Genomic DNA, 23273 nt, shown 5'->3' with positions numbered 1-23273 from the left:
TTTTTTTTCTACTTTGTTGCCTTTGAGGAGAGAAAAAAAAAATGTAGAAAGACACTTCATTAAATGGACTGGAGTAAACGTGCTTTATAGGATGTGATTTTTAATTGTTGCAAACACTTTTGTATTGACTCAGCATGAGAGACAGCAGTTTTTTTTCCCCCTGAATTCCAATTCTGACTTAAAGCTAGGGAAAGAAGATACAAGTAGGAAGAAGTAGAAGAGGGAAAAAGAAGTTACTTGAGAGCACTGTGGGAAGGAAAAGACCAGGGTGTGTTTTGCAGAGAAATGATTTTAGGAAGAGATGCTCTGGGAAGCCACATTGCTTTGGAGTTAGAGAATGCCAGAGCCCCCCAGGCAGGTTACTGTGCAGCGCAAACACCAGCATGTGGACTGTTCTCCTGTTCTCCTGGGGAAGAAATCTTCTGAAAATGAAGATGGTTTCCCATTGCACATGCTGGGGAGTGGTGGGGTTAAACATTCTGAGTAGCTGATGCAGACTGCTAGTCCAGTGTGGAAGCAAACTCTCTCATATTAACTGCATCAACCTCAATAAGGGCTGCTCTGTTCTAACTATCCGGAGCGATTAATGCATCATCTTAAACAAAAGCTGGCACACTATTGCGCTGAGTGTTAAAGAGTTTGCACCTGGCTGTACGCTGCAGTGATTTCTGCCAAGAGCAATACTGGTTTCCAAGTTAGCTAGCCTGCTGTTAGGAGATTTTAATTTTTGTTTTTGTTTTCTCTTTTTGGAAATCCTCCCATGTTAAATTAAAAAGGAGACGTTGGTAAAGGAAATCAGAAGGGATGCTTTCAGAGGTTTAATTTGCCAGAAGTCTCTGAACTTGTGACCCTTTAAAATAAAATACTTGTTCTTTCCTGTGGGACAACTCCGTTGGGGTGGAAGCAAGCATCTTTTAGGCTTGCATGCCTTTAGGAAAGAGCCTTTGACAGCACAGGAGAAGTTGCAGCGCAACATTCTCAGCCAGGATTTCCAGTGAGGAAAGTTGCTTAGCTGGCTCAGGACTGTGATAAATTGTGGTTCCCCTTGAGCATGCTGGGACTATAGAGAGCTGGCAATAAATGCTAGGGAAATTTGGCTTTTGTAGTGGGCCATCTTTCAGGATGATGCATGGCTTTGTAACAGAAAGAGATTCCTGTGCTAGGGTTGGGAGAAAACTCTTTTCCATTGGGAATGAAAATACAACAATTCTGTTTCTTTAAATCCATACTACAGCTTCAGCATGCGCTTACTACCTTGTCCTGAAAAACAAACTATGCAGTGCTAATGGAAAAGAGCCCCTGAGAGCCTATGGTGGTTGAAATTACTCTGGGATTGAAATGGTACTATTGATTTGTGTTAGGGTCGAGAATGGATGTCCATTTGGCCAATTCAATAGTAACCTACTGAATGTGGCTGGAGAAAGAATCACATGGCATGGGATGTTGTTTGCCACATTGTTCTGAGCAAGTCATGGATATCTATATGGATAAAAAGTCTTCAAATTGCAGTCAGAGGAGAATATCACCCCGTTTTTTCTCTGTCCATTCCCAATCAGCATGCCTCTTGGCCAAGCTGGTAGACTTGTTAGTTGGTGGTGAGCTGATAGTATTTTATGTTCTCCTTTGTTCTGTATGAGGCATTTGGTTGCCAAGATATCAGGCAGAGCCTGAGTTATGCCTTTGTATAGGTTCTGTCCTCGTTTTAATTGATGTCAGTGCATAGATTAGTCTGCACTATGGAGTCTTCTGGAACTGTTGCTGTATTTCTGTACTCTGGATTTTGGTAGTGCTGTTAAGAAGACACAGCCAAAAAGCTACAGTCAGTCTCCTGCAAGGCTGAGTCCTGCCTCCTATTCCTCTACTATGGCCGGATAAGCCCAGACAGACAGAGGGAAATGGAAACAGCTGAATTCCTGCGCTCATACCAGCTCAGCTGCTCATGGCAGCTCTTTGGTGGGGTGATGTGTGGCAGCTGGGATGTGCCCTGTAGCAGGCATAGCTCTGTAGGAGTTAACTCTTTATAATTCAGTTACCACAGATGCAGTTGCAGGTTTCTGATATAGAGGCGAATATCCTGACATGTTTCATTTGGTCTTGTCAGTAAAAGCAAACTGATGAGTAAAACCTGGTGGTTACTTAGGCCTAACTTACTCTGATCAGTGATGCTGCTTGCATAGCAATGGGACAATTTTTCCCTCCAGGAATGTAAATATTGTTTGTGTTTCCATTGCATCTGGTCACTGCTGCAGAGAGCAACTAACTCTACATTGGTCCTTGCCTGACTTACTAAGTTCTCTTGAGCTGTACAAGGAATTAATTTCTCTATTGTTTATTTGGTGTATTTTGTTTTCTTTTTCATCAACCTACAAAGACTATGAATTTTAACAGTTCATTTCATAACCTGTTTGTTATCTCTGAAAGATCTGTTCTGTTTGGTCAACTGCTTCATCATCTGCAATTACTTAGTTGCATCTTTTCAATATGAACTGTACACTGTACACTGCAGAGTCAACTGAACTCTTACAGGGTTACCTTTTATTTTTTTAAAGGGTTCCCAGTCTTATTTCTTTGAGCTTTGAGTGTTGAGGTATCAGTTTGTTTGTTTATTTATTTATTTATTTATTTATTTATTAATGGCTTCTGGCTGAAATTCAAGGATTTTTACAGAACTAAAAACTCTGAGAACTTCAGTCAGGGTAACTAATCCGCAAGAGGACAAATAAATGACATTTCTCCAGCTAAGTGGAAATGGTAGGCTGGATCTGTGGTTGGATTTAGGCCAGTTTAGCATGGTGTAGGTTGAACATTAAGTTCCACAGCTGACAGTTCATGGTTGTCCTATTTTATGCAAACTATTAATCTGAGATGCTGTGGATGCAACGTCTGTCAAAATCTGAGCTGCATCTTAGTTCTCTCCTTCACACTAGCTAGGGAAGTACTCATAACTGCTCCTTGTAGGCTTTAATGGACAGTGAACACCACCTCCATAAAGCTCAGCTGAGAGTCAGACCTGCAATAAAATTTAACACAAGGCATTTCAGCTAATAAGCTCCTTTCTGTGCACCTGCACAGTGGTTCAATTTAAATACTGTCACCTAGCCTCCACCAATGTCCACTCTCTCTGTGCTTATAAAATACTACTGTGTATTACCTTTTTCTGGTCCATGGAGTTGTGATAGTCTGCATAGGAATTATACTTTCCTTCCAAAATAAAACTAATTGCAGTTTGTTTCTCTCCAGCTGCCTTTTGGGGTGATATCGCTTTAGATGAAGATGATTTGAAGCTGTTTCAAATAGACAGAACTGTTGACTTAACAAAGCACTCAGCTGGCAACGCAAGACACACTTCAGGTAAGGGCAGCCCAAAGGTGACACTGCCTTCTTTCACTTGGTTTGATTGTCAGATGGCAAAGAGTTCCTTGTCATTCGCGTGGCCTATTCTTGCAGGCAGGGAAATGCACGCAGAGAGAAGCTAGTTATGTAATTGGAAATGAGAACCAACTCTGAACTTTGATAAAAACAGTCAAGATTTGCATTGAGGGCAGTCATGGAGCCTTTCTGTTTGGCCTGAAGGAGTTTTGAATTTACAGTGTTGGTTTCTTCCTTTGAAGAATTGCCTCTGCAAATTTGGAAGGAAATTTGATTGAAATAGGGACATTCAACTTGGCATTAAATTTAACTACTACTATTCTCTTTTCTTATAATCTTGACGGGTTAAAAACTGGAAAAAAAATGCATTAACCTAGGTAAAACCCATTGATGTCTTGCACATCAGCTACCCTTGAAAAGATTATGTAATTGTTACAGATTAACAGTCCTGATTTTTTTTGTAAAGACAAGAGATTGGTAATATATGCTGATGTTACTTTCTGCCTCTACTTAGCTATTACGTATGCTCAGTTTTGAGTCAGACTGGAGTTGTTTCTTGAGTCAGCAGCTCTGCTTTGTCTCCATCTCTAAGAGTATCTGAAACACTCTGCAGCTGGTTTGGAGAGTGTGAAGAGACTCCCTGAGGTATCTATTTTATGATGGCAGGAGAACTAGTTGGAATCTGAGCTTTGAGGGACATTTGTGGAACTGGAGACAAAGCAGGTTGGGACAACCTTATTTTCTCTCTGCTGCTGTGCTTTTAATTTAGCAAGTAGGGTGTACAGTTGAGCAGACACTCGGATTGGTGGGGCAGATCTGATGTCTATGCATCTCCGCTCATTTTGTTTCATTCACAAGGACTGCTAGCTGGTTCTGAATCTTTGTGACTGCCTGCCTTTTGTTTCAGAGTAAGTGTAAGTCCTATTCTGGGGTTTGGTGCTACAGCTTCCTGTTAGAGTATGTCAGAAAGAAAGACAGCACATTCATCTCCCAACATGGATGTATACTTTAACATCACCATATCTAATCTAAACTCATATTGACTCTAAACCTCTGTGCAGAGGTGGTCTGCACATTTCTTACTTTCTTTCTTACACATCGCTTCCTGTAAATGTGTTATTGTGTCACTTACCCTGTTAATGTTGTTTTGAGTGTAGTTCATTCTCAAGTGTTAGACTACTAGGAATCAGTTGCCTTTAGAGCAGAAGGTAAGTCAGAGAATGAGGACCAAGTAGGCGGGACAGGCACTGTTCATCTCTTCTATGTCTCTTTGTCAGCTACAGAAGTTAGAAGATATTTCTGTGGAAGCGAAGCCAAATGCCAACCGTATCAATTTAGTGCTGATTTTTATAGTTGTTGAATCTGAAACATTTTTTTGTGCTCAGTACTCATGCCAGGCATGAACTTTGTAACCTACATCTATACTAAGTAAGGCAGACGGTGGTCTCACACAACCATGACTTGTGTAATTGGTCTTTATGTATTAAAGCCCAGTGGTGCTCCATGTGATGGTCATTAGGGCAATTGTGATGCTGTGCTCATATGGTGCTCTCCTCATCACTGGCAGACTTTGTTCCTCTCCCTGATTTTCAACCCCTGGAAGTGCAAGCTGACAACTGGCCAGCCCCTGGGCCTGTCATAGAGAGCTTAGCTTTCTGCAGAGCATGCATAGAGGGTTCTCTGCATTCACCTGCTCTGCAAGGGGGCTCTTCATAGGAGCAGGAAGAGCTGATTCTTCTCCTATGGGGCTTGCTTGACACTTGTGAATTGTAAGAGGGTGGTCTACTTTGGCATGGTGGGGATTGGGATCCATTCTTCCCTGGGAGAAAGACCTGCTTTCTGGTTGTTTGGGTTTTTTTGTTTTTTTTTTGTTTTGTTTTTTTTTGGATTTTTTTTTTTTTATTTCCAGTGGGAAGAATGCAACCTCTGTACAGAAATGGTCTAAGACCTTTTATGAGTTGGTCCCCTTGAATTATAACGTTTCAGAGCTTCCTAAAGCTGTTAATCGGATTAGTTGCATAGTGGGGGAAGTACTTAATATGTACATACACACAGGCTCTTCATATCTGGGAGTTGCAGTTCTGAACAAGCTATTAGGCCAGGCATTCTTTTCTGTGTCCCCAGAAAATGCTGTTTGGCTGAGAGGAGTGGGAGGAGGGGTGAAAGTAGTGCTATTTGACACTCTAGGGCTGTTCATAAATGTAAACCTTACTAGCTTGTGTAGAACATCTGCAGTTGTTAAGCTCCCGAGGCAGAATGAAGTTTCCACATTTGTATGGGTGATGGATCTCCAGTGAACATAGATACAACTAGGGATGATTTCAGTAAAAGCCTTGGCTGATGAGAGCTGAGGCTGTCAGATGTGGAAAGCTTTCTCATTTCAACTCTCCTTCTTTACCTTTTTCCAGTCCAGTCTCTTTTCTAGAGAGATAGCTATTGCCCTTCTCTAGGCCCTTTAGAAGGAGGCATTACACAAGAACTGTACCTCTTATTTTATGCACTGAAATCCTTTTGGAATCCAGATATGACCTGATAGTCCTTACTCACGTGAACAGTCTCCTTTGCTCCAAAACAGATTCCTTTCCAAGTAGTCAGCGGGGAGAACGCAGGTTGGGCAGCTGAAAAATGCAGGAGGCATTATGAATAGCATCTTGCATTCTCTGATGCTTTTGTAGTGCTGTTGAGGGAAAGGCAGAGACATCAAGGCAGTCTACAACTAAACGCAGCCTATTTAATCCAAGCAGATTATTTGAGTTACTTATGCTGGTCTCTGTCCACTAAGTTAAAACTCTGAGCAGTATTAAGTAAAAACAACAACAAAAACCTTGCAAACAGTACAGATGAACACTGTGTGAATGCTGAGAGGCATACACTTACAAGGGAGCTCAGAACAGCCAACTAGTTCAGTTCTCATTCAAACCCTTCCAGGATTTCCCTGCAGATATGTTCCAAAGTGTTTTTTTCCTACTTAAATAATTCCAGTAGTGTGATGTTCTCTTTACCATACATCTCAACCTCAGCTGTGCTTTTCCTGAAGGTTAGTTTTATTCTGATCAATGATCTTGTAAAAACAGCTGTCTAAAGTTGTACACTTGATCTTTTTTTGAATTGAAATACAATTTTTGTGATATTCTAAAGCAGAAGTAAAGTGTGTATTTTCCTCCCCTCTATTAGCTGCTCTCCACTGAACTTAAGTTCTAAACTAAGAATTGCTTGTGTTGTTTTTGTTTGCTGCTTATTAGACAAGTAGAGGTGCTGCAGGCCGAACATGTGCTCTGTATCATTTATTCATCCTATTATTACTGTATATAATGACACATTTAAAAAAAAAAAAAAGCTTCAAATAGGAAAATTCTCCCTCCTCATTAATTTAATTTATTTATTTATGTAAAGAAACAGAGAAGGATGTTTAAATATTACTTTGCATTTAAAATGTTTGTTAGCTGCCCCCCTGTCTCTTTTTTGGGTTCAAGTTTACGTGGCATGTTTGCTATGAAAATCAGTTGTCTCATACGACACTGTTGAAGATGATTTCCCCTGGGATTTGGCTCAGCAGAGAGGGTAATGATAGAATCCTTAGAGTTGGAAGGGACATCTGAAGATCATCTAGTCCAACTGCCCTGCAATGAACAAGGACCTGCACAGTTAGATCTGGTTGCCCAGAGCCTGGGGCACCCACCACAACTCTGAGCAACCCTCACCACCCTCACTATAGAAGACTTCTTCCTTTTTCCAACCTATAGCTCCCTTCTTTGAACTTGAAGACATTTCCCCTTGTTCTAAGTGCCTGAAGATCATCCAGCGAGTGCTATCCTCTGCAAGTCCTTGCTTCACCAACTCCTAATCATTTTGAAAAAGACCTTACAGTTTTTAAGTTTCCTACAGATTTCTTTGAAGCTTATTACATGTATTTGCTTTTACAATGTCTATTTCAGTTTAGAAGAAATTTGGATCTGAACGTTAAGGATTCTTTTGCTGCTGAAAGCCTGTTGGTAGCTTTGAAATGGGGAAGAAACAAAAAAAATCCACTGGCAAGCTGTGAAACTGCATAGTGGCACTCAGGTTCTGAGTCCTGTAGTGCAAAGTGATTGTCTTTGCTTTATTGCTTTATTTTCCAAAGCATTAGCCATAGAGGAAGAAGACCTTTTCTTTTCTTGCCAGGACTGTGGGAATTTTGTGGCTATTTAATCTTAATGGGCTTATTTTAAGTCTTTTGAGGCAATTTAGGGATTAAGAGGAATTTACTGATACAATATGTCTTTTCCTGATTTCTGTATCACTGAGGCAGTTTGAAGTCCTGAAAGGAACCTCTGAGAATGAGAAGGGCAAGTTTATCTCTACTGTTTTGTTGCTTTGGCTTGGGCAGATGAGAAGACATGGGAGTCTGGCTGCCTTCACTGCTACCATGCTGTGCTGGGCTTGCTGCTGAGGCAGTGACTCTGCATCACGCTGCCGCCAAGAATGCTTTTCAAGAACGCTCAAAATAGGTTTTCTGTGCCTCTAATACTGAGAGATTTTTATGCTCGTGGCATGAAGGCCTTGATAAAGCCTTCACAGTCACACAGATCAGGAAGGATTTACACAGCATCTCTATGAGCTAAAATAAGTGATTCAGATAACAGTGCAGTTGGATGTGTTTGATCCCAGAGATTTTATTGAAATCAGAGTGGGAATTGACTTTAAATCACAGAATCATAGGGGTTGGAAGGGACCTCCAGAGATCATCGAGTCCAATCCCCCTGCCAAAAGAGGTTCCCTACACCAGGTCACACAAGTAGGTGTCCAGGCAGGTCTTAAATATCTCCAGAGAAGGAGACTCCACAACCTCCCTGGGCAGCCTGTTCCAGTGCTCCGTCACCCTCACTGTAAAGAAGTTCTTGCGCACATTTGTGTGGAACTTCCGATGCTGCAGCTTCTGGCCATTTCCCCTGTCTCCACACACTACTAAAAACAGTCTGGCCTCGCCACTCTGCCCCCCGCACCTTAGATATTTACAGAGGGGGAGGATCACCTCCCTCAACCTGCTGGCCACACTCTTTTTTATGCACCCCAGAATGCCCTAAGTATTTCATAACTGATGTTGGGATGGAGGCTGCCATGAACGGCCAGAGGCTGTGGCATCAAATTCATGAGTCTGGTGCAAGAAAATTCCTCTTTGGTGAATTAAGCAAAGAGAAGTTCTGAATTGTACCTTCTATTAATAAAAGTGTGGTATTGGTTTGTTGGCACATGCTGGTTTCTTGGGCACCCCCTTTATTCTGATCATGATGTAAAACTGCAGGTGGTTCCTCTGCTGTTTCACCAGGTCTGCAAGAAGCTCATCTCTGCTACAGGCTGCTTTTCTGTTTTGCCTTTTGGGATGCTTTTGCTCACTTTGTTCTACAAGGCTTTTCCTATTTTCAGGATTTGTTCTTATGCTTTTTTTTTCTCCATGACAAACCAGGAATCTTTGACTTTAATTATCACATGAACTGGGATTGTTTACAGGATGTTTTGCTGGAGTGCATCTCTTCTAGTAGAAGTTATATTATTCATCTGTAAGCTGAGGAAAAAGAGTTCTTCTCAAGTGGCAAACTTGGTGCTCAAAGCAGTTAGAAGCAGGACTTCTGCTGTCCCACTTTGGGTGAGATTGTGTAGTTTAGGATCTGTGGCCAGCAGTAATGCTTTCAAGCATGTTTTAGCGCGTTTCTTTCAAGTCCTCTGATGCAACTGCTGTGCTTCTAGCGTGGTTTAATTTAGTGCAGAGTGATTTCAACATTGCTGCTCAGCTTGGAGCATACTGTTTGTGCTGACTTAATCTAAGCTGCGTTGATCATAACCGTCCAGGACTAATGTAAATAGCTAGTAAATAACGTTTGTGTTATATACCCACAGCTATTAACTCCCCACAGCATCTGTTCATCCTCTGAGAAATCTTTAATGAAGGCTGCTTCCTCTTATGTGGGTAGAAAAATATCTTTTTTCCAAAGGACGTATCTGAGGGCTCAGTCCATCTGTGTACATACCTCTTTTTGATACAAGTTGTTAAGCTTGCTAGTGTTTGTCCTTTAGGGCAGATTAAAGGACAAGCAATAGGTGAACTACTGTTTGGCCCTTGCAGGAGCACAGCCTGAATAGTGCAACCCTTCTACTTGCTCTGTGTTCCCCTTGGAATTAGATGTTTGTTTTTCCCTCTTGGCTAGATTCCTCTTGGCAACTGGTTGCATGCACACAAAGGGTTTTTTGGAAATGCACTGTTCCCTGAAATCAAGGTTTTTAAATGGTAGACTCCCACCTATCAAAATAAGTGATTTTATTCACCTTTATATAGTTTATTGTTTTTTTAGTGATTCTGAACAATACGATTTTGCTCATATTAAAATGTTTTCAGCATTGTAACAAAAACTCCCAAATATTTCTAACTCTGGCCACCTATCTATTTTTAGCAGAAACTTTGGTGTTTGTCTTATGATAAACACATCTTTAATCCTTATGTTTCAGAAATAAATTAGGAAGCCAGTCTGATCTGATTTTGGCGTATCTCTAGATAGCAGTAGTTGCAGCACACAGTCTCTGCATAGGCAGTGCTGAATCCCCGCTGTTCCTTGCGTGGCTTTGCCTCTGTCTTTGGCTCCCAGCCCCACAGATTTGCCAGTCCTCTAAGTTCTCTTTTTGGACAGGTCTTAGGCACCTGGATCTTGGTACAAGAGGGCATTATTAACCATTTAGGAAGTACAGCATTAATAACATCTGATTTATGTTTGCGACTGTCTTGCTCTTGATCTCTCTTAATTAAATGTTCTTTAGGTCTTGTCTACAACTTGTTTAACACGCTTGGAAACCATTCCTTTTACTGGTGTCAGAAGAGTCTGAATAGTCTTTTGTGTTTAAGTGGAGGTTATTAAATAGCTGTATATAAATTAACTGTGATTCAGGGAACACACGGACAAATGCATTTGAGGAGATCAGTTTATCCGTATGGAAATTGTCCTGGAAGTTAAATCCATTACCCTAATTGTAAAATTTGACATTGCTGAGCCAATAACAATGGAATTGCCTAAATCATGCATTTGTTTCAGAGATGGCAAGTGCTTAATTTCCTTGAATACTTGCTTGAATGAAAAATTGAATTTGCCTCAGCTGTGTAGGCAGCTTTGTCAATTCTGTGAGTGTTTCAGTAAATGAATTTGGAGGTAGGAAGTAGTTGGTGAAAGACTAAGATCTAAGAAGCTATGAGAGAAGTCATTGCAGGCTGGTGGCTCTGCAAGGCCAGCTTGGATGCTTTGATTTTTCAGGCTCTTTAAAGCAAGGATGTTCCTGTGCCCACAAAATAAAAGTTACTTACTCTATTCAGTGGAATAGTGGGCCAGGTACAAGAAATAATCAGAAACCAAAATGTTTTGATAAATAATTACAAATAACAAGTAAATTAGAAAAAGCTGTAAAATGCTCATGGTTGATTGCGAACAGAAAAAGATTACGTTTGTGGAATAAATGTGTTTACTTCGAGTGCTTGCTCAGGTCTAATTTGGAAAGAAGGCAGGCTTTTATAACTACAGTGGACAAAAAGGAACTTCACTGTAGCTCCCCTTTTCAAGTGGCAAGGACAAAGTATTTATTCAGCTGTCAAGTGGGGAAAGAAAGCAAATTAGTTTTAGGCTGAAATGCTGTACTGTGCTTGCTGCTGTAGTTCTAAGGTCAGATGGCAACTTGAACAACCTTTAGGAATGGGTAACGAGTTTCTCCAGGACAAAGATCAGAGGCAAAAGGAAATATTCAGATTATCCTGCTGTTTCACTTCCTAGAGCTTTCCTAAAGAGAAGTGTGAGATTTAGAAAGCGGTGTCTGTAGGGGATTCACCACACATCTTGAAACTGATGGAGCTGCTGAGTCCTAGAGTGGGTTTGTGGCAGAGATGAGATTTGAGTTGCTTTTCCACCAGTTTGTCTCTTCCATTGAAATGCAGTTGTCTCTGGGCTGAATTGGGTAGTTTCTCTGCCAGAAGCTCTTGGTTTGGAAGTTTGCTGTGGTAAAGAAAGCTTTTTCCACTTACACTCCAACTCCTCTGTGTTTTGTTTTGTTTAGTTTTGTTTTTTTTAATGACTGCAAATGATTCTGGCATGTTTCACCATGGAGCTGAAAGGCAGCATGAGGAATGGGGTGACATCATGCATAGGTCCACTATGAAAATGAAGGTCTGTGCCTCAGAGGCACTGCTGCTTTCCCCAGCACTGTTATGTCCTGGCTGGCTGAGCTGTGGCCTGCTGAGATCCCAACTCCCAGCTTCATGGCTGTGGCAACAGAAATCCATGCAGCAGCAGCAGCAGCAGCAGCAGCAGCAGCTGGCCATATGCTCAGACAAGTTTTTGCTCAGGCTCGGGGCTTTTTTGGGGCTTCTTTATCTACATGCTTTCTGGACAGGGATAATTTGCAGGGGGGAACCTGGGAGAAAGCTGATGGCAGGAGGATGGTGGAGATATGCTATGTGAGGTCTTGCACGCTGCCTTACCTTGGGGGACAAAGGATCATGCCTACCCTACCCAAGCCATAGCCCTCTGGGAAGTTGTAGTCATAAGTTGTATGACTACACCCATATGCATTTACAAGGCTGCTGCCAGCCCTTTGGGAGCCTGGAGGGAAAGTCTGAATGGCAGTAGCTGAAGCTTGACCCCGGTGTTCTGGATCCCTTCAGCATGCTGAGAAGAGATATGGTGTTGCTGGCTCCACTGTTGATCGAGCTCTACTTGCTGCCTGTCATGGTCTCATTTCCCTCAGCCTGCAGAGTCTCCCTGGGTACATGGTGGGAGGCTAATGAGACTAAGTCCTGCTGCTTCTGTTCACATCTGGGGTGTATGCAGGGGCCTGCTGGGTCCTGGAACCAGAGTTGACTTGAGGCTGCCTGGTAGTCTTAGTGTTTGTGCTCTTCTGAAAGCCTTTTGAGCCCCACACCTGGCCCTTCTTGTGCTATCACCTCTGTGCTGGCTCATGACTCAGTTTCCTTGCTGCTGGCAGCCAATTGAAATGTCCTTTAAATAAGCTGTAGCAGAGCTGGCACGTAACTAAGCAGATGAGGTGTCTGCTGGATCTACTCAAGGTCCTTGGGTCTGTTACATATGTCACAGTCCTCCAGAGGGTAAGAAGGACCAAAAGCGCTCCAGGACTTGGGAGAGTTTGAATATCCATCAAGGAAGAAAGCTATTTATGCTTGCACTGCACATTCTCTTTGAACAGAGTTTAATTGTATTCGAACATAATTTAGTTTCCAGTGTAGTGTTTTCATTTTGAGTTAATTTTTATCCACTATAAACAAGGTAAGGGGAAAACAAAAGGATTAGGAAGGCTCAGTGGGAGCAGAGCTGGCTGGCTGTGCATGGGAACCCACAGCTGGAATGGGGTAGGGGGGTGCTGCAAGGAGCACAGAAAGCTGTGTATGGCTGTGCCTGAGGAGGTCCAGAGAGCAGTATGGCTGAAGCAATTAGACTGCACAGGTCAGAGGTAAGAGGTTGTTAGCAGAGGGGGGGCAGGAGGGTTTGTACTGTTTGCACAGCAGTGGGTGAAACCAAGCCAGCTCTTACCTTTTCCTTAACCCTCCAGAAGTTCATTTGTTTTTCTTCTTTTTTCAGAGGAGACGTAGGCAAGAGAATGATTATTGTGAATCAAGAGAGGTGTCATGGAGAAGTGCTTTTTAGAGCTTGATCTACTGTATTCACAGGAAGGCCAATGCAACACACCAGTAGTTGGTGCTGCACATTGCTACTTCAATATGCTGGGAGGGGAGAAGTTACACTCCATGTGTACAAACTTTGTTGTACAACAGGAACACAGACATGACCAAAGGACTTGTGTACTTGCTTTGGACTTCAGTTGTCACTTGTCTAAGCACTATAAGCCAGCATCTTGCAGGACTCTGTCTCAGGGAAAAATCAGTGATATGGCACAGACTGTAGGTAAATCTTTTTCCTTCCATCTGTCCATTTTTTTTTCCTCTGGGGGGCAGGGTAATTGTTAATTGCCTGCAGGAAAGACCTTCTTCTGATCTTCCCAGTCCTCCCTTCTTTCCATGGAGTATTATTGTTCACTGATTATTGCTTGAAATACTGATAGGTTAGTGCAGGTTCTCACAATTCTTGCAACGTCTTATTTTTAAAGATGCATCACAGTATAATAATGATACAGTCACCTCCAGAAAACCAAAGAGCGCAGAGGGAAAACATAGGGTGCTGGGAAATAATGCTGCCAATGATCTGCAGTGTTGGTACTAACATGATACAGGAGATGGCCAGCCAGAGGGCAAGGTGCAGTAAGTGCTTTACAGCTCATGCTTTTTTGCCAGCTCTGCATTTGCTTAACTACGCTCACCTTTCTCTTGCGAGCTTTCCTAGCAGGCTGGTGTCTTAGTTCCACACAAGCAGAGCTAATGCAGAGATGACACATCTGCTTGTCCAAGCTTATGAACCCTGGGACTCTCCTGAGTTATTGCAGCTAGTCAGCTTACTCTGAATGTAAAAAACAGATTCCTGCAAGGGATTTGTAGTTCAGAATTTTTCTCCTTAATTTATTTTTCTTTAAATTTAGGGACTTCTGGCTATTTCGCTGTCAGGAAATGCTAGAGGACTACCTCAAATAATTTGTTCAGATCTCTAGGGCCCTGGGGGTTATGGAAAGTTCTTGCTACAGACTCTCTACCAACTCTGGGAGACATCTGTTCTGCATTCTGAATGCATTTTCCCAACAGAGTTTGTTTTAATAAAATCATCACTTTCTCTGCAGTTAAAAAATCCAGTGCAATAAAGGGTTTTGACTACCTTAAAAACTTGTTGACCCCTGGTTAATGAGGAAATTAAAAAGCAGAGTGTAGCACCATTTGTCTAAGCCTGTCCTTCCAGAAACTTCTCTGATGATCGTAATATGACAGTTAACCAGAACTGAAGCTCTGAGAAGAGATGTGTTCAATGTTACCTGTACTACTTGCTTTCTTGTTGATGCTTTGTTGTAGTTGCTGTTTCAAATCCAAAGTTTGAGCTGTGGAATTTGACTAGCATGTATACTGAATGAGTCTACTAAAGCAAAGTACTCCGAGATACGAGGTGAAATCAAACTGTTAATTTTTATTTTTTTTTAATTTATGACACGTTTTTCCTTGGTTGTATTCAAGCCCCAAAATGGCTTTTCCTTCTTCATAACACATACTCGAAGTCTTGATGAGACTTAGTCCATGTGAGTCCTATGTGTACAGTCAAGTTGTTCTCTGCTGAATTAGAAAAGCAGGATAACCTAAGAAAGTGCTCAGGTTTGGCTGATGTGTCCTTTCAACTCAATGAAGGCGACAAGGCTGTAGCTGCTGCCCATGTTCAGCTATGGTGCCCTTGTATGTGAGAAGTAAGCAGGAAAAGGAGTTTGCATGAATGTGGTGAAGAGTGCCTTCACTGTCTTGGAGAGAAAACGTTACCCTGTCCTGGAACTGCGTGGTAAGAAGATTTGATTTTAATGGTAACTGGTCTACCATCTTGGAAAAAAGGGAAGATGTTGGAAGCTTCATCCCATCCAATTTCCTTCTTGGAATACTTTCTCAGTTTTCAGGCACCTACAGTTCCTCTTGACAGTCATATGATTTTAAATTCTAGATAGGTATTCCGCTATCCCAGGAAGGATTGTTTCTCCTGTGTTTCCAAGTAGATAACACGCGGCTCCTGAGTTGTGCTTTCAGGTAAAAGCTTCAAGGCAGATGCTGTTGCAGTGTTTTAAAAGTTAGCTACCTCTGAAGCGGATTTGTGGCACTGTGGGATGTCTCACAGTGTGCATGGGAGAAGGAAGGTTATGTGTATTTCCAGGTCTACTACTTACATCCCAATTCAATAGCTGCTTGACAGCTTTGCCTGGCTTTTCTCTCCTCTGGTGAACAAGACGACCCATGTGATTTTTGATCATATGGAAGAAGCACAGAAGCTTTATTTAGTAGGGGACCTGATTGCCCCCTCTTCAGCAGATCAGAGTGTTTGGGTTTTAGAACCAAAGAAAGCGGAATGCACAGAGCAATAAATATTCTTAACCTTAATCTGCATTTTGTATAAGGCGAATTTACAAAAAAGTCCAATAAATTACTAAGGTGTTGTTGTCCCACCCTCTCTCATAGACCGCATGAGTACCATATGGACTCTGCTTTCTGCTGTTTCTTCAGATTGTCTTTTTGTCTATGCTAGTGGCAGAAGGGAACTGCAAATTGTATAGTTTTGATTTGACTCCTGGCACACTTTGTACTCTCTCTTGCTCTCTTAATCTGCTGTCTTTTATTTTGGTCCCAGCTGAGCAACTTGGACTCCTTTAAGCAAAATTGGATTTTCATTTTTCTTTTCTGGAAGAGGTGTAGAAAATGTTTTCTTCCCAGCAATGCCGCAGCCGGCTGCTTTCTGCTTCACTGGACCCTTACTTATCACCTCAAGCTGCCTCTTTAGTTTTTGCAAACAAATTGGACACCTGTTCTTTAGCCAGGACTGTGAGCATTATGGATTTAACTCAGATTTATGGTGCATTTAAGCTTCTGGAAGTTCCTTTAAGTCAGCCAAGCTCCCTTGACAATGCTGATTCGTGGGGAACAGAAAAACTAATTGTTGTGAGTGTGCTCGAGGTAGAAGGTGAAATATTTCAGCCCTGGTAGAGAATCTTTTGTCTTTGTCAAATTGTGCATGGAAACTGAGTTATCTAGTAAGGAAGTCCAGCAATGCCCAGCTGGGGTTGTAGCTGTTAATTCCAACAAATTGTTAGGGAAGATGCAATCATAGAAGTGTGGGAGTTAAAAGAGCTTAGGGTATCCAGTCCTGCTCCCTGTGTAGAGGCATGATCTAACAAGATTCAAATCATTCCTCGTTATGGGAGAAGCAGACAAATCTTAAAGTCAGGATGAAGGGAAGCCATAACTTATCTGATGCAACAGCAGGAAGTATTGAGGATGAAAGTGATTTTGAAAGATTTGTTAACTGATGGACATACATTAAAAAAAAAAAAAAAAAGAACAAGAGTCAGTCCTGTTTTGCTTGTGTTATAAAGCTACTTTAAGGCCTACCTTCTTATTGCAATATGGAATTTTCACAGACCATTGTGTCAAACTGAAAATTTGCATTCTCCTTTTTAATGTTTCTAGTCATAATAGGCCTGAATGCATGGGCATTCCAGGCTCTGGAGCAGTAATGGCTGGAATCCACTATACTCTTTGATGTAAAGAATAGTCTAACTGAAAGGTGTAGTTTAAGGGACCTACTGAGAAGCAACAGGTCCTGCACAATGCCTGTGGTGCAGCTGGTTTCAGATACAAGGTTCATTCCCTGGCTTCCTTATCTTACTGATAAAAGCATGTGAGTTACTTGTCTTTGTCTTGCCAATCCTACTCTTGGGATGAATCAAGAGAGAGGATTAAGTGTCAAGTTGCTTTAATCTTTGGGATGTGTTCAGATATCATAAGGATAGGAAATACCTAAAAGCCAGTATGAATCAGAACAGGATCTTCATCTCATGTGATTCCTTGTGGGAGAAGAGTGTAGTTACTCCCCGTCTTTCCTAGTGAGATTACTAACATTTGAAACTATGCGGCGTATCTGCCCACCAATATCTGGCCTTTGTGTAGAGCTTTCCCTTTTCATGGGCTACAGTGAGACAAAATATGCAAAGATGTTTTAGATTTCATTAGTCACACTAGTTTATTCAAACATCCCTTTTGCATAAGAAACCAAGGCTTGCACTGATCTCTGGGAAAGAATGCGCTCACAGCTTGGAAAAACAGTCTGCGCAAATGGCACTGCTGCTCTGCAGAGGTCAGCAGCTTTGGTGCAGGAGAGGGGGCCCAGCTGTAGATTTTGGTGACATTATTTGCAATTCAATCCCATACAGTCCCCTTTTAGGAGAACAATTCACTAAATACGGAGTTGTTCTTTTTTTCCTAATTCACCATATAATTCACCTCCCGATTTCAATTAAGAAGCAATCTGTTTGTGACTGCAAGCTGCATTTGTTTAGAAGTACAAAATTATCCTTTGCTTCAGCAAAGACTGCATCCCTTAATTCTGGTGGCGAATGACTAGTTAGGGTTTCCTTTAAATGGAGTGGCATGTTGTGTGAAGAATAGCAAACTTTGGGAGGGTGAAAAGTCCTGGGGACCTAAAATTTAACTGAGAAGCAACTTTTGTTGAGCTTGGGCTTAAGGAAGTGAGGAGGACTGGGCATGAAAGAAAACAAAGGGATATGTTAGGATGGGACATTGAAGCTGGAAAAGAGTGATAGAGTTCAGAGCAATCTATCTTGTTGAATCAGGCTGGTTCCTGTTCACACATCTAGTGGCTTTTGTCCTGTCAAGTTCTGCTACATTATGCACTTCCTTTGAGAGACAATCCCCTGATTTAGTGAGTCTCTTGGACCACGATGATTTAACCTATAGTCAGCTGAGAGTCTGGATATTTTATTTTCCCGTTTCATTTTATTGCTGTCTTCCATCATCTGTTTCCTGATCTTTTAATTAGTTCTAGTAATATAATGTTGGAGAGGTAGAATTGGAAGGGGTGTATCTAATAATATATTTTGAAGAGACAGAATTAGAGTTCTTCTCAGCCCTTTTCCCAGGTATCATAGATGTTGACCTGTGTAAAGGGCCAGTGAAACCTAGTCACCCCTTCCCTCCCCTTAAGAGCAGGATGTGACATCCCTGTCCTTGCCCACTTGGAGGGACTGGAGACGGATTTGCAAGAAGCCAGTTCCAGAGCAAGAGGAATGTTTTCCAGCTGGCAAAGTGAGACTTGCAAGGCTGGAAGGATTCCATCTCTCTTGAAAGTGGGACACCTCTCTTGGAGCTTCTACAGAGCATCCAGAAGTGCTGTACGCATAACAGTACTCTGTTCTGTATTTGGTAGTTGATCATGTTCTTCCTGCTTTACCTTGCCACCAAGACTGAAAATTGCTGGTACTCTTTCAGAAATTGGCCCATTCAGCTTCCCTTCTCACATAGGTATCCTCAATAGCAAAAATGGGATGGAGGGAGGGTGACAACAGTGATGGTGCCAGAGCCACCTTCTTAAGTCTGTGGATGTAGTCTCAAAGCCCATTTAATTTGTTATCCATCTTGCTGCCTTGTATGTTATGCTCTCTCACCCTAGGCATGATTTTTTGAGTTTTTCTTCCTACTGGAAGAAATTGGTAACTGGAAGAAAAATGGTAATTGTGGAGAGCTTTCCTGCCAAAGATATGCTGGGCTGGTTTTCTGTGTTGGTTCTGTGTTCAGTGGCTTGCTTACAAAGCTTCTATACTGCCTACAGTTCTTCAGCTTTGGTATTCCCAAGTTGATCTTTGCAGAATGGAAAAGCTTCCCTAAAAGAAATGCTTTGCCTTTTCACTACATGGGGAAAAGTAAAGCACGGGATGGTGACAAACTGAAAGATATCCCTGTAGGCTGGGAAGAAATCCAGGGAAAGAGCCCTGTTTTTTCAGGTTGCTAGTTACTGCTCCTGTAGGAGGCATAGCAGCCAGTTTCTGAGGCCAGCAGACCCACAGATGGCCTCGCTGCCATCTGTTGTCCTTCCTATGTCAGAGCTATGCCAACATACAACATGAAATCTGTTGTTTTTCTTTTGCAGGAGGCCTGGGAGAACAGTCTTTTGAGCCAAGTGAGAACACCACCTCAACCGATAGTAAAAAAGCAGTTAAAACGGGTAATGTGGTACCCCACCCAGACCTTTGGGTATCTTTTATTTACTTTTTTTATTCCCTGTAAAACAAACCTTTGTCCTGTGCATGGGTGTGTGCCTGCATGCCTGGGAGACTAGCTGTTCCCAGGCATCTTCATTTACTGTTTATGAACTCTCTGCAAGGGTGGATTTGCCTTTTGTGATGTGGAGGGTTGACCTCAGCCAGCAGCCAAACATCCGTGCTTGAGCTCACTGGCTTTCCACCTCCACCAGTGGGATGGGGTAAAGAACAGAAAGAGAAAAAGCAAGACAATATTAATGACACTTTAATTAGTAAAGGAAATAGGGGGCAAAAAGTCCAAAAGTCCCCAAACAAAGTGATGTAAAAGCACTCACTCACCCTCGCCCAGAAACAGAACGATGTCCAGCTAGCTTACGAGCAATGGCTCAATGGCTACCTTAGAAGACAATGCTGCAGTTCTTATTGCTGAGTGTGATGTCAAATGGAATGGAATATCCTTTTGGCCCATCTGGGTCTGTTGTTATAGCTGCATCCTATCCTGTTTCTTGCTTGCTTAAAGAAGTAAAGATGACTCAGAAGAGTGATTTAAAAAAAAAAAAAAAAAAAAAAAAAAAGCCTTGATGTTGTGCAAGCACGTCAGCAATAGCTAGGACATGCATGTTGTTAGCACTATTTTAGCTGCAAAGCTGCAAATTCCAAACAGCATCATGTGGGGCTGCTTTCTATGAAAGAACTTAACTCCATCCCACCCAGACCAGTACATGTAGGTGGCCATGAGTGTGGCTGGGTCTGTTAAAACCATTTTGCTCCAGAGCAGAGTTTGTAGTACTACCTGTCTGCTTCTTGCTGCTGGAATATTTCGTCTAAACTGTTTTGTACTTCTGTTCACCTGAAGCTGTGATATCACCTGTGCAAAGTCTTGCAATTGGTTTCTCTTACTCTTGTAGGGAAGGTATTGCTTACAGGAACAGTCTCAACTTGTGATATCACAGGTATTTGCACAGTGTTGCCCTGTTGATGTTTACAACCCACTGTGTGCAGCACGGGCTACTGTTTCCCCCCTTGTAGGTCATCAAGGCAGAGACCAAACAGCACTTCAGTCTGCAGCAGGGGTGTGTGTGTCTGCATTAATGAGTGCTATGTTCATAGCCCAGTGCTGCATTCCCGTGTCACAGCTGCTCTTATCTCCCAAACCTCCGTCAGGCCTTAAGTGATGGCACAGTTGGCAAGAACTCTCAAGAAAGATACTTATGTCAGTGCTTGTCTGACTGTTTCCCAGACAAATGAGGCTGAGACCCCTGAGTGAATTTCAGAGAACAACAGGGAGTGTTCTGTGATATGCTGCAGGTTCAGAGTGCTACCTGGGTTGTATTCACTGTATGGAGTCTCAGATCCGTAGGTGGTTTGTGGAAACCTCTGAGGTTGGTGATGTTCATCATGGAGGGAGGAGGGAATGGATTTTGGAAAGAATCTCAATTGTGTTAGGCTTAGCAACAATACTAGTCTGTTAAAGAGGTTATGCCCATGTAGACTAAGTATTGGAAAATCTGCCTGGCTTTATCTTCCATCGAGGAAACCAGGAAACCTTCATGTGTGCAACATGGCAGTGATTGAAATATTCTTAAAGCATTCTGTCTAGGTTTCTTCTATCTCCTGGTGATATTACACCTGCTGCCATCTTCCTTTCAGTCAGGCTTCTTTAAGGGCCCAGCAAATATAAGCAATAAAAAGAAGAATATTTTAGGAGGTAAGGTGTCAAGAGTTAGGACTGCTGCTAAGAATTCATCTGAGAGGTTGTATTGTTGGTGAGGAATGGAAACATTGTGCTATAGAAAGGCAGATCTTGCAGAACTTCTATCACACAACATGCAGGAAAGCACTGGGGAGATGACTCTTCATTTGTCTTTGCTGGTAGGAGCTGTCAGTGTGCAAATTCACAGGGATCTGTGGCAGCTTGTGGAGCAGTTTCTGACTGGGAGACAAAGATCTGCTAGACCATTTCTTTCTTAAGACCCTTTCCCTTCTTCCAGCTGTGGCCTTTTAAATGACCCAGCAGTCCTTTGTGGGATAGGTGAGTGTAAAGAAGGGGAGGACAATTCTTACTCTGTTATGGTAACCCTCCCTCAACATTGAAGGATCTAGCAGCTGGTTTGGGCATGGAACAATTTCTGAAAGAGTGCAGCTAGCATGCTGGAAAAGTTGGTCTGGAGATAAATGGAACAAAAGACAAGTTATTGCTTTATCCTGCAGCTGAGGGTATGACCTCCAGTGGGATGGGCAGAGCTGTATGAGGCAGGAGGAAGGGTTTGAAGTTCATTACTTTCTTCTCTCTATACTACCTGAATTTTCTTCCTATTGTTAAGGTTGAGGGGATCAAAACAGTAATGGTTTACTCACCCATGTTTCTGCTGAAGGGATGAATGGGAGAAGAGGTTCTCAGTAGCACATCTAAATTTGGGAAAAAGAGTTCAGTGGGGCTTGTTTTTCATAACCCAGCAACCCATGGCCCTTACTTGAGAATCAAAGTTGTAGCTGGTCTTGTTGATTTCCATACGAAATACCACAACTGCAGCTTAGATCATTCCTCCTGGAGCTTCAGAAAGGCCTGCCAGCACAAAGGAGCCACTGCCAGCAGTGCTGCTTTTTCAGGTGAGAAAGGAGTTCCTGTTGATGTGACTTTTTAGGCCAGTGCTCTCTGCCACTGTAGCAACGCCTGTACTCTTATTTCCTTGCCCAAGTATATTTGATGGGACAGCTTGGTGATATACTGGTGAAGAATATCTAAGAACCACAACTTATCAAATCCTTAAAGATAGTAGTTTAAAAGGAAAAAAAGGTAGAATAAGGCTGTTTTGAAGTTCAGGCTCTCCCGTAGCACAGCAAACATGAGGTGAACAGCCAGGAGTGAAAGGAGTTTTCTCCTGTGTCGGTCCCACACCGTATCAAAAGTGCAAATCTTGTAGGCGACTGCTACCCAAGCACGTGGCAGCAGCATAGATACAAGGCAAGGTACAGGGACTGCCTGGGAGCATGATTGAATCTTCATTCAATCTCTGGTTTTTTGGCCAGTACTGAGCACCACACAGCAGATCTAATGAGAAATCCGTTCTGTTTTTCCTCTTGCATTTTTACGTCCTTTCATTAAAATGTTCAGCATAGAGATTTGCGCTGAGATTAGAATGCACCAGCTTTGCCAGCCCCAAGCATCCCTTCTCCAGCACTGTGTGATCCATATGTTTTTCCATATCATTTGACGTCTGGCATGTGAAAACAAAAAATTACGTGTAATACCTTTCATCCTTAAGTGTAGGTTTCAGTGAAAGCGGCCCATCTCCTTTTTCAAAGGCCTCCTTGATGTGTTATTCTTACTGTTGTAAAGCCAGCCCTGCCAAGATAAGCCTTTCACTGCAGATCTGAATGAGTGTAGCACATTGAGAAAATGCAGGAACATTTGGATTTGTTTGACCTCCATCCTCATGCTACTCTTAAAAGAAGTGCTGTGTCCCTGTCTCTGAAGTCACTATTCGGTAAAGCAAGGTGATGGATACAGCAGGGGTGATCCTTCACACGTTTCCGAGAAAGTATATTCTTGTAATGTGCACTGATTCTGTACAAAAAGAGGGGCTAGGTTTTCAGAGACTGTTTCCAACTTCCAAACAAATCACTGGCAAATCTGGCTATGGCTTCTGGCTTGGATTAACATCTTGCCTTTTCTGTTTTTCTGTTTTCTGAAGGTCTAGGGTATATACCTGAGGTCTGTACCTGGAACTAAAGAGGATTTAAACAGTGTTGCCACTCTGTCTTGCAGACGGCAAGCAGAACACAACACTTGTGAGGAGCCTGAAGAAGAGGGAATATAAAGATGAGTCTGGGATGGATGCACGCTCCTCTCCCAGAGTGCGCAGGGCAACCACATCCAGGGCTGAGAGGATCTGGCCAGGGGGAGTCATCCCCTATGTGATTGGAGGAAATTTTACTGGTCAGTAGTGAAAATATTGCTCTGTTTGCTCAGGGGTGTCTCAAAATATGTGGAAGATCTCTGGAGCAGTTTTCTCACAAACAGCTTGTGTTTTTGAGAGCCTTTTTCCAGACACATGGTGGTGGGCAATGGGGTTGTGCAAGCAATTGTGTACCATAAAAGCCTGAGACTAAAGTGTATGGAGAAATAATTCTTTGTTCGGAATTCAAGAAATAACTGAGTGACTCGGCTGCTTTCTTGATTGCTTCAGGGACTAACA

The 23273-nt window shown here is 42.3% G+C and overlaps 1 protein-coding gene across 1 annotated transcript in view; it reads left to right on the top strand.

Moving 5' to 3' along the window:
* Positions 1-337: 337 nt before the first annotated feature.
* TLL2 (tolloid like 2) overlaps positions 338-23273 on the top strand; it is a 59209-nt gene continuing 36273 nt past the window's right edge. Inside the window, exons 1-4 of the mRNA XM_042863149.1 lie at positions 338-464; positions 3241-3351; positions 18963-19037; positions 22844-23014. Of these exons, the coding sequence (XP_042719083.1) occupies positions 338-464; positions 3241-3351; positions 18963-19037; positions 22844-23014 (484 nt within the window). The remainder of the gene's footprint in view (positions 465-3240; positions 3352-18962; positions 19038-22843; positions 23015-23273) is intronic.

Source organism: Lagopus leucura, unplaced genomic scaffold (genome assembly GCF_019238085.1).
Source record: "Lagopus leucura isolate 7727_CA_CO unplaced genomic scaffold, USGS_WTPT01 Super-Scaffold_739, whole genome shotgun sequence".
Taxonomy (NCBI): domain Eukaryota; kingdom Metazoa; phylum Chordata; class Aves; order Galliformes; family Phasianidae; genus Lagopus; species Lagopus leucura.
The sequence above is the reverse complement of the archived record's forward strand: the minus strand, read 5'-3'. Positions and strand labels throughout refer to the sequence as shown.